Here is a 17,567-nt window from a genome sequence, read left to right as displayed (position 1 = left end):
GAAGACATGGCAGGAAACAGTACTGTTAATAGAGGAAGTTTCCCATTTTTTGCTATTTCAAAGCACAAAGATTAGATTAGATTGTTATGCTTAATTTTATGGGTCTTTCTCTGTTTGCTCTTGTAATTGTATCAGTGTAGCAGTATTCTTTCTTTTGTGATTAAAAAAGAAATAAAAGATTCATTCATCCATTTTCTTACCACCCGTCTAATCCAGGGCCATGCTGGGGGGCCGGAGCTCATCCTACATGAGAATGGAGCAAGAGGTGGGGTATACTGAGAAAGGCCCACAGTCCATCACAGGGCTCACACAGAAAAGCAAGCAAACATACTCTCACACCTTTGGACTACTTAGAGCAGCGGTCTCCAACCTTTTTTGCGCCACGGACCGGTTTATGCCCGACAATATTTTCACGGACCGGCCTTTAAGGTGTCGCGGATAAATACAACAAAATAAAACTGGTACCGGTACCAAAAAAAAAAGAAGATTTATTCATAACACACATGAAAAGACCCAGGAAAACCGAGTTAACGATAAAAACGATAACAAAATAACGCTGAAAACTGTTAAAAACCCTGAAAACCAGACATTTCACACCTGAGCCTCAACTCTCGCGGCCCGGTACCAAACGACTCACGGACCGGTACCGGTCCGAGGCCCGGGGGTTGGGGACCGCTGACTTAGAATGACATGCATATATTTAGACTGTACAAAGAAGCTGGTGTGCCCAGGCACAGGGAGATGATGCAAGAGTTCACTGTGCTAACCGCTGCCACCCAGGAGAAAACAGGACTGTCCAATAAAATCAAGGTGAGATAAGTGAATTTGAAATTATTCACCGTGTCAGTTGAGTGGGGTGAACGTTTTGTACGAAAATCCTCTGTGACAGTGGAAAACAAAAAAGGAACTGTGTGTGGACAAGCTCCTCAGTAATAATTGAAGGTATGGCTTAACTGTGCCCCATCAGATTGTTTACTTGTGTTGATTTTTGCACTTTCGAAGTGGAAAAGTAAATGAGGAAATTCAGGGTCTGTAAAAAGCACAGGCCTCGGTTAAGGAGTCAGTGCGGTTTGTGCGATTTAGTGGCTGTAAAAATTCAAATGCGTAAATGAGCCTCTCACAAAAATCCAAATTGACACCATGTGGAAGACAAAGCATTTAAAAACACATAAGAGGCTATTTGGGTTTTTTCGTGGTTATGTTTATGAGTTTACGATGCAAAGCAGTCTCACGCAACGGAAAGCAACGCTGGAGATATTTACAGTGAGCTCCATTTGTATTAACAGACAACTTCAGGCCACGGAGATGAGCCTCGTTTTATTTCAGTCATTTTTTCCATCGTCCATATTCGTGGACAAACCTCGTTTATCAAGCAGAAGCTGAGACTGTTGTTGATCTTCAAAGTATTAACTTCAGCAAACTAATCTTTCGTTTCCAGTTTCAGTTGAAATTAATAACAGATTACTCTTCATCACTGTGCACAGCCTTACACTCACACTGGTTATCTAAAGGGAAGCAAACACTAATGCAGTCCAGTCTGTCATAGACAGATCTGTGCTGAGTCCTGACGGAGCACCACAGGCCCATCCCTCCACATTAACACCGACAGCAGCCTCATTACTATCACGTGGCTGTTGATTTGGGCTCTCTGTGAATCTGCTACATGTGCATTCAATTAGCACTGGAGTCCAAATGGGAGCACTAAGAAAGGCTGGGTTGAGAGCAGTGTGAGAACACTGGCCTGTTGTCATAGTATCTAATCAAATTAGTCAGCGCTGCATCCTTGAATGCTGCCATTCATTAATGCAGTGATTCTTTATATATTTAAATTGTTGACTGCAGCATGTTTACTACATATAAGGCCCCGCCCTCTGCAGCTTTGTCATATTTGTTCGCATTTGATGGATCGCAAGACTTCTTGAAAATAGCCACTAACCGCTATGCCCAGAGAAGACGGGCTCTGTGAGCACGGCTGCATTAAAGGAGCTTCTTCATATTTAAACAGACATAGCCGTGAGATCTGAGACGAGGCGCAGCTGGTTCTAATACTGAAGATATAAGATGCTAGGGGTACTAAAGATGTCTTCTCCTTTCTGCTCTGTTGGCATTCTCAAAGGCCCTTCCTGCTCTTAAGCTCCCCTGCCATAAACATCACTGAACAGAGGTCTCTGCAGTGATGCTCCGTGATTCATGCTCAACCTTCGGGGCTGCTGAGTCTCGTAAAATGCCTTCGTGTAAAAGGGAAGTATGATGGCAAAACGCTAGATAGATGAGCAAATTCACTCATGTGTTGCTTTTCTGCATACATGAACTCTTCCACAGGATTTTTCCATCTTGCTGTGGTTGTTCCATCCATCTGATGTGGGCTGGAATGAAAAGCTCCATGCTTCATCATACTCCCAACCCGAGCGAGAATGCCTAAATAGCCCAGTAATGGCTGAAGGGGTCTATACGCAAACTGAGGAAGAGTAGGTTCTCTGCTGCTTCGCAGTGTGAAAGATGCACCCTGAACACGAGAGAAGGAACAAGTCAAACTAATTTATTACCGTGTGCCCAAGAAGGTCAGAGCACGACAAAAGCCCCCTGTTGTGAGGAAGAGTGCTGTGAAGTGGCCCCCTCCGAGCAGGGCCTGTGTGACTACCACGGCATTAGACATGGGTCAGCGTTGGGGGAAAATGCAGTTGGAATAGTCTGAGGATAACAATTTTAGTCTTGTTGGGCTGTGACATTTATTTTAAAACACTCAGTGGAACTAAACTTAATGGAAACATTTCCAGATTTTGTCTTAATTTGGTCAAAAGCCCAAAAAGACGCCGCGCGATTGAATGTTTCAGATTAGCACTGACACTTTAAACATGTTAACATGCTAAAGCGAGCAGTTCCTTACAGAACAGTCGACACGAAAGAGAGGGATGTGTGTGAGAGAGGGGAGTACAGGGGTGACCCAGCAGCTCTTTGCTGTCTCTCTCAGCCCTGCACATGCTGACAGATTTATTAGATGCAATAATCAGAGTTTATATCACTCAGCTCTGCATGGGCAGCTCCTCATAATTGTCTCTTGCACCTGGAATAAACCATAAACATCACACAACTTTACACTTGGCCCGAAAATGTGACATTTAGATGATTTACTCAGAATTCTGTGGCTTTGGACAGTGATTGAGGGTTCATTTTGTCTTTTGAAGATCGCCAACAGCATTCTTTAAAACAGAAAGACAATATTTTATCCTTGTGATGCATTTTTTCCTTGAACCGAAGCTATTCGGGGAAAATTTTACTTCTGTTTTTAAATGCACAGGTTAGTAAGCACACCCTTGGGATGCAGTACTAGATTGGCCGGATTCTTATTTTGTCAGTCCTGTTTTGGCCAAACAGAAGTGTGATTCACTGGTTGGTTGGATGGTTTGCTGAGCTGATCAGTATTCAGCTCACACCCTGCTGTGGCCATCCTGTACCCCACTGAAAGGCTGATCAGGGATGCTAGGCAGCAGGCAGGGGTATTCAGTGAGCTCTCTGCAAGCTCACTGGACGAGCCTGGCCCACTTCAGACTCAGTGTCCCAGTGTTTGCTTGTCTACTGTGCCATGAAATGGAGTAAGGGTCCATGACTGTGCCAGTGAAGCAATGCAAATACACTGCTCGGGGGGAAGACCTGGGGAGGCTTAGGAGTGCTGCTGGGTGATTTGGACACAGTGTTACTTGCTACACTCTGAAGACCACTTAGATCCTTTTGAATGAGTTTGTCTTTATTTTTTTATTGTGTGTGCATATTAAACATAGTTTTTAAACTTTAAGCGCAGATTAGAGCAAACTATCCACAGTACTGGAGTGCATGTCCATTAGAAGAAAGTAAGAATATAGATCAAAGGAAACGGGCAATATAAACTTGGGTGCACCACCAGTAATTAAACTCTTCAACATACATAGGAGACTGTAGAGCTAGGCTCAAATTATATCCACGTAATTGGCAGGAACCATGATTTCCCTCATCTCTAGCCGCCACTTTGCCTACAAAGCCACCGGCTCATCCACCCTCACCCTCATCAATTAAAGTGACTGAACGGGATCCACAGTAAGGAGTGGCAGTGCTCTTAATTTTCTTTTAATATTTATTGAACTTGTTTCCAATTTTCAATTCTTATCAATTACATTAAAATGAAGAAGACTGAAATATCCGTAATGTTCACTCGGGCCGTTTTAAGAAATGGTGTTATAAACATGCTAATCACATGTGTCAAGTGGAAGAAAGAAGCTATTCATTCATGACAATGGGGATTTTATGGTGGGCCCCAGCAGTGTGTTGGCTTCAGCAGATACCCCACAATGGCACTGGCTCTGTTTGTCTTCTTGAACTGTCGTCTCTCTTTCGTGCATAATCTATGAAATCAGTCACTGGCTCTTTTAAACTGCAGTGATAATGAAATTTGGTTTAAGATGCAGAATATGTGGGGATGCAAAAGCAAGCCAAATCAAATAACTTGTTTTTGCTCAGCTGAAATTACACTTACACGTTCTTGTTAATATTGTTTATAGATTTATTGTTGATCCCTATTGTTGATGCTTGATTTGGCAACGATTTTACGCCAGATGCCCCTCCAGATGCAACCGTCCCCATTTATCTGGGGTCGTAACCAGAGCTATTTATTTCTTTATTTATCCTTCTAGTCAATTAAAAAGTAGAAAACGCACTCATGCATATACGAAGTGTAACCTAGTGGGAGAATGACCGGGTAGCGTGCTCATGAGAAGGAAAACTGGAAAGAACGTTTGGGGAACAGAGAGTGGGCTACCACTGCGTCTGAGTGGGGAGACCGAAAATACCAGCGAGCTTCGTTTAGATATCGAATCTCCACGATGACATAAAATTGGCAGATCTTCACCAAACTCTCTTCTTTTTACATGCTGTCAGAAGCTGAAATCTTAATACGTATTTTATTCTGAAAGGGTAACTTTGTCTCCAGTGTACCGGCGTCCAGGCTGAGAGTTCTTTAGTCTGATCTTCATCACCTGATTGAATTAGAATCCGATGAGAACGCCTGACTCGTACAAAGATGCCTCTTACTAGTAAAATTCAAGTGTTCCACTTTGTAAAATTGGTTATTGATATGCTTCCTATTTGCTTCTTGAGTGCTGCTGAATATTTTTTCTTCATAGGCATACGAGGCACTTGGTACTTTACAAAAACCTTTACTCTTGTGTAATTTATTTCTGGTCACATGCCCAGCCTGGATGCATTCTGTGGGGAGGATGGTTTGCCTATTTTTATGTCATTTTCCTTCAGGCTTTGGAGGATTTAAAAAAAGGAGGGGGGGGGGGGGGGGGTTAGTTTGGTCATACAGCTGTGTTTCCCTCATGGCTTCATCTCAAATTCATTGAGTACTTGTCATCAGGATTTTCCCTTTACATGTCCTTGGATTTCAATCTCCTTTTTAATATCCAGGCTCGTCTCCTATGTGCTGCTTAGTCTCAACCATAAAGAGCCAATCAATCTTGAATGTTCGATGGCCTTACGTGGAATCCTGCAGTCATTAGATGTGGATATTTTTCTCCACCCTGCTCCTTCTGCATTCTTATTATACATGAAATTGTTCCAGTAGCTCTTCTCTCTTGATCTGCCTAAGAGAGTAAGGAGATGGGGAGATTTCTCATGGATGTGCTGCTTTTATTCTGGGTTTATAATTGCATTGTGTGGTCATAGCAGACCTCTTCCAAGGCCGGTAGTCCACTCATCTTTAATATGTAATTTGTAACCAAACCATGATAACAATCTTTGCTTCCAAAACACAGCATCAAAATGGGATTTTTCCCTGGCTCGTGACCCCTCGACCATATCTCACAAAATTCAGCCTTGTAGGTTCTGCAGACAGGTAGACACAAAGAAAAGTAGGGATTTTTTTTCTTTCTTTCCAAGTCAACCATGAACAAAGAGTCTTTGACAAACCAGAAGGACTGACTGATGTATACGAGAATCGGTCAGTGCCCCGGCAGCTTTCAGAAGTGGTGTGAGAATGGAAATGATAATTTTTGTAAAGCGACGAGGAGGAGTTAGTCAGGCATGTGATATAAACAGACTCCATGCTGTCTTTATTTTCTCAGTTCAGCGGGGTCACACACACATTCTTGTTTTGGTGACCTTACACTTTTCTAAAAATATTGAGTTTAGGAAATGTTTTTAACATCTCTCAGGTTTCTAGTTTCACCACAATTATTCCAATTGGTCGCAGCATGCGTAGTAGAACACACACTCCAGGCTCACGAGCCTTAACAGCCTTTTTCTTCTCGTTAAATATTTCATGCTGTGTAAGTAAACACGCCGTTTCGTAAATAATCAAAAACTTTGCTCATATAAAAAAAAAACAAATCTCAACAGGGATAAAAGCGCAGTTTCTGACACGACCCTGTTTCAGTCCACACTCTGACAAGAAAACAAATGTGACCGATTAAAGCACGTGAATGAGATCCAGACAACTTGTGGAGGAACTGAGGATGGTAGCCAGAAGCAGATGATTGAGAAAGAGTAATGGGAGGTAGAAAAGTTTTTCTGAGGCTTCTCTTGTTAGTGGCCACATGATCCGTCTGTTCCTTCGGGAGTCGGAGTACAGGCTGGCGGTTGGAGGAGGAATGTGCTCTCGCCTGGAAAAGGCTCGCAGTGCACAGAGAGGTCCTTCCTGCTGCCAGCTCTACCGAGGAATGGGCCCAGCCAACAACAGAAACTGAACCTTCCTCTCCAGCTGGCTTCTTAGCTGGTACAGCAATGGGGCTTCGTGGTGATGATGATGATGACAAGAAGCAGTGGATTTATAATTAGAAATACACCGGAGAAACTGACCGTATCCAACCGTGTTCATTTATTGGGCGTGTTTGTGTAGTTGTTGCAAAGTGGATTGTGATGTCACACCTCCTCTTTCTCTGTATTCCTCGATTCCCTGCTTGTTGAGTGTGTTAGGTGCTCACTTGCCTCTGTGACATATAAGAAAGAGACAATCTGAGAAGTGAGCCCTGGCACGGTGGCTCAGTGGGTCTTTGCCTGCCTCACATCGGCTTCTGTCTGTGCTTTGCTGCCAGAAAAATCTGGTGTGGTTTTGAGGCGATATATATTCTATCTGGCCTCTTTGGCTCCACGGCACTATGCAATGGAAAAAGAGTACACTCTATCCAGAATGGCTTTGAGATGTAATTGAACCATAATGCCTCTTATGTGAGGATTTTGCAGAGGAATGAAGATCTCGCTTGACAAATGGGCCAGAGAAAACAAACTGGCGTATCTGAGGGGTGAAGTGTAGAGTTGGGCTACTGACTCGTGAGCCTGCTTCTTCAGTGTGACTGGAGAAGATTGGGAAAAAAAATCCAGTCATTTGTCTGCTGACATTCAAGGCATTTCTATTATATCCCTGTTGATTATTTCCATGCCCTTTCCAACATCCTGCAGCCTGTAGTTTCCTTAGATCCATCATAGGTGGAGCTATTTCTGCTCACCGGTTTCACAGAGACTGGGTGATGGATCATTTTGTGATTTGATGAATGCTGAAGTGCCCACTGCACCTCACCAAACTTCTCATGAGCTTTCTGCTATTGAGAGCTGGGCTTGTGCCAAGGTGTTCTGCTTAAAGTCTCAGAGTGGCCGAGGAAGCAGTTCATTACCTTTGAGACAACTTGGTTTTTATACCTAAATTCTTCTCAAATTTGTGTTTATTTTAATCATATATTTAAAAAAAAACTGCTCGTCATGAGGCGTTGAACACTCCGTCTCACCTTCTCCCATCTGTCTCCAGACTAATCGTGTGTTAACCGTGAGGAGAGATTACAATGGGGTGCACTTGGCTTGTTATCACCTGTCATGCACCACCTATCACATTTGCAATTACACCGCTACGTTTTTCGCTTTTTTTGATGTCTTTGTTTGATTTGAAGAGTCGATAAATCATCAGCAGATAAAAAGCAGCAGAGGTTTGACGAGCTGTCGGACACTTTGTAGTGTGACAGAAGAGATAGGAAATCAGTTTACATCTATGTAAGGACTCCCGTAGGGAGAAATGTGCCTTCCTTTCCCCCTTACTTGACCCCTGTCGGCCGTGCCCACAACCACTGACACACAGCTTGTGGCTAATGTAGCAGCATTAGGATAGGTCATGTAGCTTCAACCCTGTCAGGGGATGTCTAACTGGTCTTTTATTTGGTGGCCACGGCTGCCAGCAGAGGCCAAAATTACACATTAAATGTTTTAATTTGTACTTACTCATGGACACTTACCTCGATTTACCTTCTAAAAATCTGTTCCTTCGGTCTCTGCAGCAGAAATCGAACTGGTGTCGTCTCAGTCTACCTTATTTCTTAACTTCAGAAAATTACACACCGGATGTCTGTATTTGTGGGTTTGGGTGTGGTTCTCTTGCTTAAATCCCAAAGTGGTGGTGGCAAAGATGCCCAGTACTTAAAGTTCGCCGTTTGATTTTCTGTGTGAATGCCACATGACCACACGTTCAGGCATTGCCTGTAGAAACCCACAGCAGCAAATAATGTCTTCAGTTGTCACACGTTTGTTGAATGTCAGAGACCAGTAGTCTTTGTAGTAGTCAACGCAACATTCAGATCAAATACTGATTGATACTGATTGATTTTGTTGCAATCAGAAGTTCTTGTCTGACCATTTTTTTCTCTCTCTCTCTTTACAGCCGTGCAATTAAGACCAATCAGGACCTGCTTCCAGAGACGCCCTGGACAAACATCTTCTACGATGATTTCTGGGGCACCTTACTCACACACAGCGGCAGCCATAAGTCTTACCGACCCCTGTGTACCCTCTCCTTCCGCCTTAATCATGCTGTGGGTGGGCTGGAGCCTTGGGGTTACCACCTGGTTAATGTGGTCCTCCATGGGGCTGTGACAGGCCTGTTTACCTCACTCGCTCGCCTGCTGCTCGGAGGAGGACTGTGGAGCATACTGGCTGGCTTGCTCTTCGCCTCTCACCCAATTCACACCGAGGCAGTGGCAGGTGTAGTCGGCCGAGCCGATGAAGGTGCCGCCCTTTTCTTCTTGCTGTCCCTGCTGTGTTACATACGTCACTGTAGGCTGCGGGGGCGTGCTGGGTCCTGGCGAATCGTGGCCTGGTTCCTTGGTAGCTTGGGTTGCGCCGCCTGCAGCATGCTCTGGAAGGAGCTCGGAGTAACCGTTCTGGCTGTATCAGCGCTGTATGACGTCTGCGTTTTCCACAGGCTCAAACTGCGACAGATCATTGTGCTCCTTTACAAGGTAAACGGTTTGTTCTGTTGGAGTTTTTTGGCCATTCATGTTTGCAAAACAAGGTAAGCCTTTTAAAAGTGAAGTCCATGTTTAATCTGAACTGGGCTGCCCCCTTCCATATCGTCTCTTTGTGCAGCGATTCAGAAGGATCACTCAGTGCTCCTCTTATGTTTAAATTGCAAATTACTAATCCTCTCACAAGTGGGCTGTTTTTATGCAATGGACATTGGAGGTTTTCTCCGTTTTTCTGTGTGTGTGTGTATTCAGATGGCGTGCAGCGATAAAAAGAGATGGAAATGAAAATATTTTTCAGGAGAAACAGCTGAGATAACAAAAAGCGATGGTCATTTTATATTTCCTTGTCGCCTTTGAAGCATCCAGCCATTAAGAAGCCCTTTTCCCCCAACAGCTCCTGTCAGAAGTATTTACTATTTGCTGTCTACTTCCTGTGACATCCCTGAATCCCTACCCATCATCACAAATTCAATGAGACATGTGCACAGATGTGACAAAAGTGTTCCAGAGGAGCCAATGAAAGGGGATCTTTCTTTTGGAAATGCTGTGTGGTAAGGAGGGACTGTGGTCAGCAAGGCCGTATGTAAAACATAAGACAGACAGATGAAACGATAAAAAGCAACGAAGAAAATGAGAAGCCTCTCCTTTTTAGTGTGCAGCATAGTCTAAAAATGATGGTTGCGGGACTCTAGCTTCATGTCCAAGCTGTCCTCTCATGATTTAAGCCTTATCAGACTCCCGGTGTTGTCTGGAATATTGCCCATCTATTGCGGCAGGCGGACAGACCTTCTAATGGCTTGTCAGGCATGGCTAGACCAGAAAGGAAACAGGGCCAAAAGGGCTGCAGGAGATGATGCCTCAAAGCTGACAGTTTTTCTACTTTTGATTGAAAGTCCAAAAACCCTGCTGATCCAATTGTCTTTGCAGGAAAACAAAATCCACTGGAACATAGTTACAGTTCTGGCACAGTGCAGGCCCTATAGATGTCTTTCATGGTTTGCCATCATGGTCAGCTAAATTGGCAAACATCACCGGGGTCAGAAATGCTCTGCTGCTGCGCCGCTCATCCAGCGTAGCTTCTGTAGCTCGGTGTGTTGCCAAAGTGCTTTACATAAAAATGTTTTAAGCTTTTTACAGATATTAAAATCGAATAAGAGTAATGTATTTCTTTGAAGTAAACAAGGTTGCAAAATTAAAAAGAGAAGTGTTAAGATTTGTCTGCAGCATGTGTTTCTTTGTTTTTGCAGGAAATGACAAATAAAGGCCGTCCGTCCCATTGCTGTTACTTTGTCTTATTGGTGCTGAGCCAGTCAGAGACGTGTAAAATCGAAATACAAGGTTTTTTATCAGCTCTATAAAAGAGGACACGCCTGTGTAATGCTGCTACAATGGGTGTGGTGTGGTGTGTCAGCTTTTCTCAGTACTAAAGTGTTTATTTCTACTGTAGCTCTCATAACAGAATACAAGTCACATCTGTCATTTGCTTCAAAGATTGTCTTGCAGTTGTTTTTCAAGAATTGCAAAGCCACTTAAAAGTATGCAATTTATTAACAGTAAACTTTGCCCGAGTATCCTCGTGGTGTTTGCATCATTCAGATCACCTTTCTTTAAAGCAGTGTCACGGGTGCTCAGTCACTCAAAGTCAAAACAGCTTAAAACTGGTATGAAAAAATAACAGATCTTTGCAAGACAAAGAGAAGTCAGGTCGCAGTGGGTTATTGTGCATTGAGGAGACAAATAAGGAGCTGTGGGCTGTCAGGCACACGGGGAAAACAAAGTTTTTTTTGAGGCAAGACTGTAAAAAAAGCATATTTTTTGGAAGTGAGTTTGCTTGATTTTCCTAACTTTAGCTGACAACCATCATTATCGTAGCATGTCATTTAGTCACACCACAGACAACATAAAAGCAAGAACAGCCAGAGACCTGTCATCATCACTTCAATCATGTTAACTCGAGACGTTTCCTTCTTATATGAACATCTGTGATGAAATGCTGCAGTACTGTATTCTCGTGAGTACGTATGTATGCGAGTCTCGTGACCCAATCGCTTACCCAAATGGCAAACAGTTCATTACTGCACCGTGTACATTTGTCTCTCTCTGTCTCCGTGGAGCGAGGCAGTCACTTTGAGTAATGGTACGCGAGGGGGACTTATTCCTCAGGGCGAGCTGAGCCTTCAGCCGCCCATATGAAATTTAAATTGTATACAGCGTTGCAAATGACGATCGCAGTGAAAATAAATACAGTTTGCGCTTTAAATTGCGGGTTGAGATTTATCAGGTGCTGAAAATCTGGCTGCTAACTACCCACAGTGGCACATTAATATTCTGTGATAAGAGGGAAACTAGGCATAAAATGCAAGAGAGAGGATCTGTCAGCCTGTTCTGGCTTTTTCCACATTTGATTTCAAGGAACTATTCTTCATTCAGGTTAAAGAGGCGGGCTCGGTGAATGACTGACACGCCGTAATGGGCACTATATATTTTATCGCCAAGCTCCACTCAGCTGGAGTCATTTGACATTTAGTGTTGCTTATCTGATTGTGGCGCACAGTCAATTACATTAGAGTTTTATATCTGCTGCAAATCTCCCTTTGTGTCGTTGCGGCTTCTGTGTGCAGTTTAAAGAGTGCAGGCAGTCGAAACTCGGCGTCACTGTAATTCCATGTAGGTTCATAACTCATCTCATCGAGACTTTGACTGCAGACTCTCTGCATACAAATCAGAGGCAGGAGCTAATGCATGGGTATTATCTTGACTGATTTTTTTTTTTTTCTCGTAATGTGTTGAAATTTGCATAACAGATCTGGGTGCATGAGAATTATGTGCATATGATGCAATATGTAAAACTAGAGCTACTAGTGTCTTTTTCTCTGAGCCTCATAATATACTTCCTTTCTGATCGTGCATGTTCAGAGATCGTCTCCTCCTGTACTTTTGTCCCCCAAATAAAACACAGTTCTTTCTCCCAGGCTTTGTGTATAGAAGCTGTTCCAGTGACTTTAGTTTGGAACTAAAATGAAATTCAGGACATATTAACTGCTGTAAAACTCTGGATGTGGAAAAAGGGGGTATGCATATTTGTAATTCAACTAGAAAAATTTGCATTTCCTGCGAAAATGCTGTGTGGATGCCGTAACGCTGAAGCTGTCAGCTGAAAAAGATGAAAAGTTGCAAAAAATTGTATGGCGGTGAAGAACTGAAAATTCTGCTGAAAACAAGTGAGGAAGCAGAAATTTTTGCTGAAAAGTGGTGAAAAGCCAAAAATTCTACTGAAAGGGGTAAAGACGGAGAAATTTTTTCTGAAAAGTGATGAAAAGTTTTGCCGTGAGCAGGATTCAAACCTGGCCCTCCTGGTCTCAAGGAAGCTACTCATCTCACTGAGCCAAACTCATTCTCACAAAGAATAGGTGGAGAGACTGACAATTCTGCTGAAATGAGCAGAAGCTGCTGAGAATTGTGCTGATAAGAGGGGAAAAGGCTGAAAATTTTGCAGAAGAGGTGAATGAGCAGAATTTCTGCAGAAAAGAGTTTTTTTTCTGAAAACAGCAGAAAAAACTGAAAATTTTGCTGAAAAGAGTTAAAAAAAAGTTTAACTGTTAACTGAATGAAATGCTGCCATAAGCGGGATTTGAACCCGGGCCTCCCAGTCTGAGAACGGCTGCTCATCTCACTGAGCTAAAACCTAGGTCAACCCGACAAGGAAAATCAGTGACCCCACTGATAATGTGGAAGAAATGGGCAAAAAATATTGCAAAAAAAAATTCAACATCTCAAAAAGTATAGAAGTTATGAGCACCAAAAGTCATAGCAAGAAAGAGCAGAATTTTTTTAAGATTTGAACACCGAAAAACGTACGGAAGCAACTTGAAGATCAAGAATAAAGAGAAACAGGAACTCAATAGTGTGGATGCCCTTTGAGGCATCCACACTATTACTAATGGTTACCCACTTTCATACAAGAAAATAGGCTATTGCTGCTAAAGCTGGAAGTTGCAAGGGTTGATAAGCATATTTTTGCAATGTGCATAAAAAAAAAAATCTGTAAAGAGAGAAAACCTAATGTTTAAATTCAATTATTGTTCATGAATTTGATTTATTTGCATTGTAAACATTGAATGTTTCACACATGTTGCATTTGGAGTGAAATCAAAGTGTAGGACTCTTTCTGCTTATATTGCTCGCTGCTCTGAAAGAAAGACAATGAAAGAGATTAGAGGGAAACAATAGGCGCAGACGGTAATAAAAAAACAACAACAACAGGTGTTGCATGAGCGTTGATGCCAGATTCATGGTATCTGCAGGCGTACCCCTCGTCCCATCGCCCTCACCTCCAGAATGTAACGTTGGATAAGCGGTTGTGAAAATGTCGAACTTACAGTTTGACATGTTTCTTTGAAGAACCTCGCCTTCCCCCACTTACTTTTCCTCCGTGCAGTCATTAGCCTGTGACTGTACCAACACTTACTGTGTTAATATCTGTCACTACTGCCTTCTGCCTACCTTGGCTGCTAATTAGTTCTTTCTAAGACGTGTGATGTCTCCTAATACTAGAAAAAAAATGAAAAACCGTCATTAAAGTGTTTACTCAAGTTGACCTTTACAGTGTTGATACACACCAGTTGCTTTGTGCCTGATTAAAGCTTTTATGGCCATGTGTTGCTATGTGTCCTGCTACTCCAAAGGCAATGAGTTTATAGCATTCAAATGTAGCATAGTTGGCAGTGGCGCATGTTTGGTGTAACCACAGTTTATGTGGAAAAACGTGCTTTTTATGAGACTATTTCCTGCACAGCGTTAGCTAATAGGCTCATTTTCAATAAGAGATACTGAAACGCAATTAAGTGTCCTAATTTAGCTGAGGAAGGAATGCTTTTTAATGTGATCTGACGAATTTATTCCATAGAATAATGCAATAAAGTGTTTGTTCTTGGGACCTGGTGCTCTTTCTTTGTTAGCTCACCAATAAAATACATGTTTAGACAATTGAAGACAGTGAAACTGGCCTGTTTGCAAGTTCTAACAGTGGAGAAAAACAGGACCTGTTAGGACATATACTTCTCCTTCATGAAATGCTTTTCTTTTTATTTAAGGGGCCATTTTTCTTCTCTTTGAATCATGGCCATATTAAACATGTCCTTATTTAACCAAAAACACAGTCTTGATGTTTTTTCACCTTCCTGAAAGTATGCTGTATGAGTTCTTAAGGCCCCGACACCACTGATACGACTGTGTCAAGAGCAATCCTTTGAAGCTGCGGTGTCGGAATCTGATGCTTTAAGAGTGTAAAATGGATAAAGAGGAATTGTCTTGGTGATGTCATGTCAATATTGCACAAGCCATAGCAACTCCCAAGTGCACAAGAGTTCAGCTACATCTTTAAAAGAAACATTAGACAGTCCTCTGCAGTCACTTTCAACATCTGACAGCGAGACCACTGGAAAGTCATTTCTAAATCTAGGATGAGACCCAGCTGGCCCTTAGCGATTGTCAAAATCACAAGCATCATTTTTTCCTCACCTCTTGTTTTCTGTTCACGCTTGTATGGTAAGTGCACAAGCATGAGGCGTGTGTGCATGGATGGAACATGTCTGAAGGGTGAAAGTTTTCTCGGACTGAGTGCTCAGGTCTTGTGCAGGTGGTGGGTTCAGCAAGGCTTGACCTCATGAGGCTGGAGGCGCATGTGGGAGATGTGAGGTCCGTGCACACATACAGCATGTACACGTGTAGTGCGTGTCTACATGCCAGTTTGTGTATGAAACGTATAGAGCCTGTATACAAATGTGACATCCATACATACCCTTGCTGTGCATTAGAAACACAGCCCACCCCACACATTTTACCTGAGGCTCCACAGATGCTCCTCCATGCTCTAATGGCTCCTGTCACAGTGTGATAGATGGAGCCTGGTGGGCTCAGCTAGTGCCCCCTGCCCTCACCCACCTGCTTCTCACGTGGGGAAATACATCCCCACTTCTGGTCTTGATTGGGAGACGGTTAATCGGAAGCATAGATAATGTAAACACATTCATAGAAAACCAGGATTAGTGCTTAGGCTGCATAATTTATGATGTTAGTTGGACATTTGGGGGAAATAGTATTTAATTAAAGACATGAACTGCTTTTATAAGATTGTTGTTATTATACACCTGCAATTATATTATCTTAGCTCAGCATAAGGACTAAAATGAAGAAATGGTTAGCTTAAATGTTAACCAGGAGAGAGTAATACATTGGAAAAACATCATTTGATCTCAAACAATAAGAGAATTAAAAACAAACAAAATGTTACCAACTGAGCTTTAGAAGGGCTAACTGTGTTAGCTTTGACTTGAACCTTGACATCTTATTCCAAGTTAACCACTTGCTGAAATTGCATTTTGGTTTTGTTAACATTCTCATAGATGTTCTCGTCCAACTCAGTGATGCCAACACATTTAATCAAAAGTCAGCATTCTTATTTAAAAAAAAAAAAATACTGGAAGTGTTTGCTGATACCTCGTCTAACGCCAAAAAACAGCTCACATGCTAGCAGTGCAATATGAGATAAATTCCACACACAGACTACTGAGGCGGGCTTTCAGCCCTTGAATATCTTTCACTTCGGGCTAAAACGGTGCAAGTGCTACCACAGTGATGGAACCTGACTTTGGCTGGCTTTGGCTCAGCGTACCGATCATTAAATATAAGTGAACCTGACAGGCCCGTTGCCAGCGACAGCCAATATCGTGGCCCTGACTATGCTGACAAAAACAAAAAAGCAAAAGATTCATGCTGGTATAAAAACAGATGTGAAACAGTGCATGGGGCTTGAAATATTTCACACTGTCCCTTTCCTCGCTTCTTGCTGAAAACCATTTGTTCTTTTTGTAGCCGGCACGTCTCCGAATCGATAGCAGTTGTTATGTAAGACCTCGGCTCTAAAAAGGAACGTCCCACAGCACCAGTGTCCTACTCTATCCTTCAGCTGCATACGTCGCTTGTCTTGATGGAGTGTGGATTTACTGTTCCTTCTGTTTCCCCAAAATCATTAAGCTTTCACAAGGAATAATTTATTCAGCCAAGACGTATTACAGGGAGTCGCAGTGATGTAATTAACTTCAGTGTATTTGTTTGTTTGTTTTTAATGTTTAGTCAGCATTTAAAGCGAGCTGGCTCCTTCTTTAGATACAGTAAGGCTGACTGAGACTTTAAAGTTTTGCAAACTATAGTTTCAGTTTTTATCCGTGGCTCCTATTTAAGGATCCTTTTATGGTCTCAGCAAATCAACTGGCATATAAAATGAGTCAGTCAGAATTACATTTCGTCTAGACTTCCAGCTAACGTGCCGATATAAATGGACTAGCGCAGCCCTGTGTAAGCCTTATATAGACACTTCATCTCATGTATATTCTTGTTTTTGCCTCTCTTTGAAACGCTTGACTCAGTGTCGTTTAATTTAATTAGGGAAATTGAAAATGGTCACCAAAAATTACACCCCTCAGTTTTACATATAATATAGCTGTTTACAAAAGCGCTTTGTTTTCAGAGGTTTTGTGAGGTATGGTTATGCAAAACAATCAAATCACAGTCAAAATATAAAATGTGGAATGGCTCAGAGTGGTGTGGCAGGTTTACAGTACTCCTGGGAAATTTTCTCAAGTGAGTTGTTTGTATTCTTAGTACAGTAAATACAGCTTTTAGGAAGTCTAATCAAAACAAGTGTAATCAGATATCCAGGAAACTTTAAACTGCTGCCATAAATAAAATCATTCACATGAATAACCTGGGCAGCTTGCCACCGTACACAAACTGAAGCAGGAGAAACAAATGACATGAGGTCCAAATCTAGGATTATCAGCGTGGGCGTTCCAAGTAAGATGGACAAGAATTGATGGGAAACTGTGCATCTGCAAAAGAGGAAGAGGGCTGGAATGTGTTAGAAGTGTTAAAGAAGAGCGATGGTAATGGATGCAACAGCCAAGGGACAAAGACGAAGACCCCGGGTCTACTGAAGATAATTTAGGATGTAGAGTCTGTGTGAGATACTTCTGCTGGATGGCCTGTCGCTACCCATGAGCCTTCAATCACTGGATGCTATTTAGGAATACACCAAGCTGGTGATGTTGAACTCATCAAATCAGTCAGTCATGAAGGATCCCTCTGGGCATTTTCAAACCATGCAAATCATGTTTTCTTTTAGAGTTTTGGGGGTTTTCCTCATCCTCAAAGTCATGTTGCATTAAAAGTCACACACCTGCATATAAGACCAAAATAATACTGTTTTATCTGCACTAACGTTATAAGATAAAACTATAGGTGAAATTCATCCAT

The 17,567-nt window shown here is 42.3% G+C and overlaps 1 protein-coding gene across 1 annotated transcript in view; it reads left to right on the top strand.

Moving 5' to 3' along the window:
• Positions 1-17,567, top strand: part of tmtc2b (transmembrane O-mannosyltransferase targeting cadherins 2b) — an 85,628-nt gene that overhangs the window by 28,388 nt on the left and 39,673 nt on the right. The window contains exon 2 of the mRNA XM_040025041.1: positions 8,672-9,248. Within this exon, the coding sequence (XP_039880975.1) occupies positions 8,672-9,248 (577 nt within the window). The remainder of the gene's footprint in view (positions 1-8,671; positions 9,249-17,567) is intronic.

This window comes from Simochromis diagramma, unplaced genomic scaffold (assembly GCF_900408965.1).
Source record: "Simochromis diagramma unplaced genomic scaffold, fSimDia1.1 OVJJ01000293.1, whole genome shotgun sequence".
Taxonomy (NCBI): Eukaryota; Metazoa; Chordata; class Actinopteri; order Cichliformes; family Cichlidae; genus Simochromis; species Simochromis diagramma.
The sequence above is the reverse complement of the archived record's forward strand: the minus strand, read 5'-3'. Positions and strand labels throughout refer to the sequence as shown.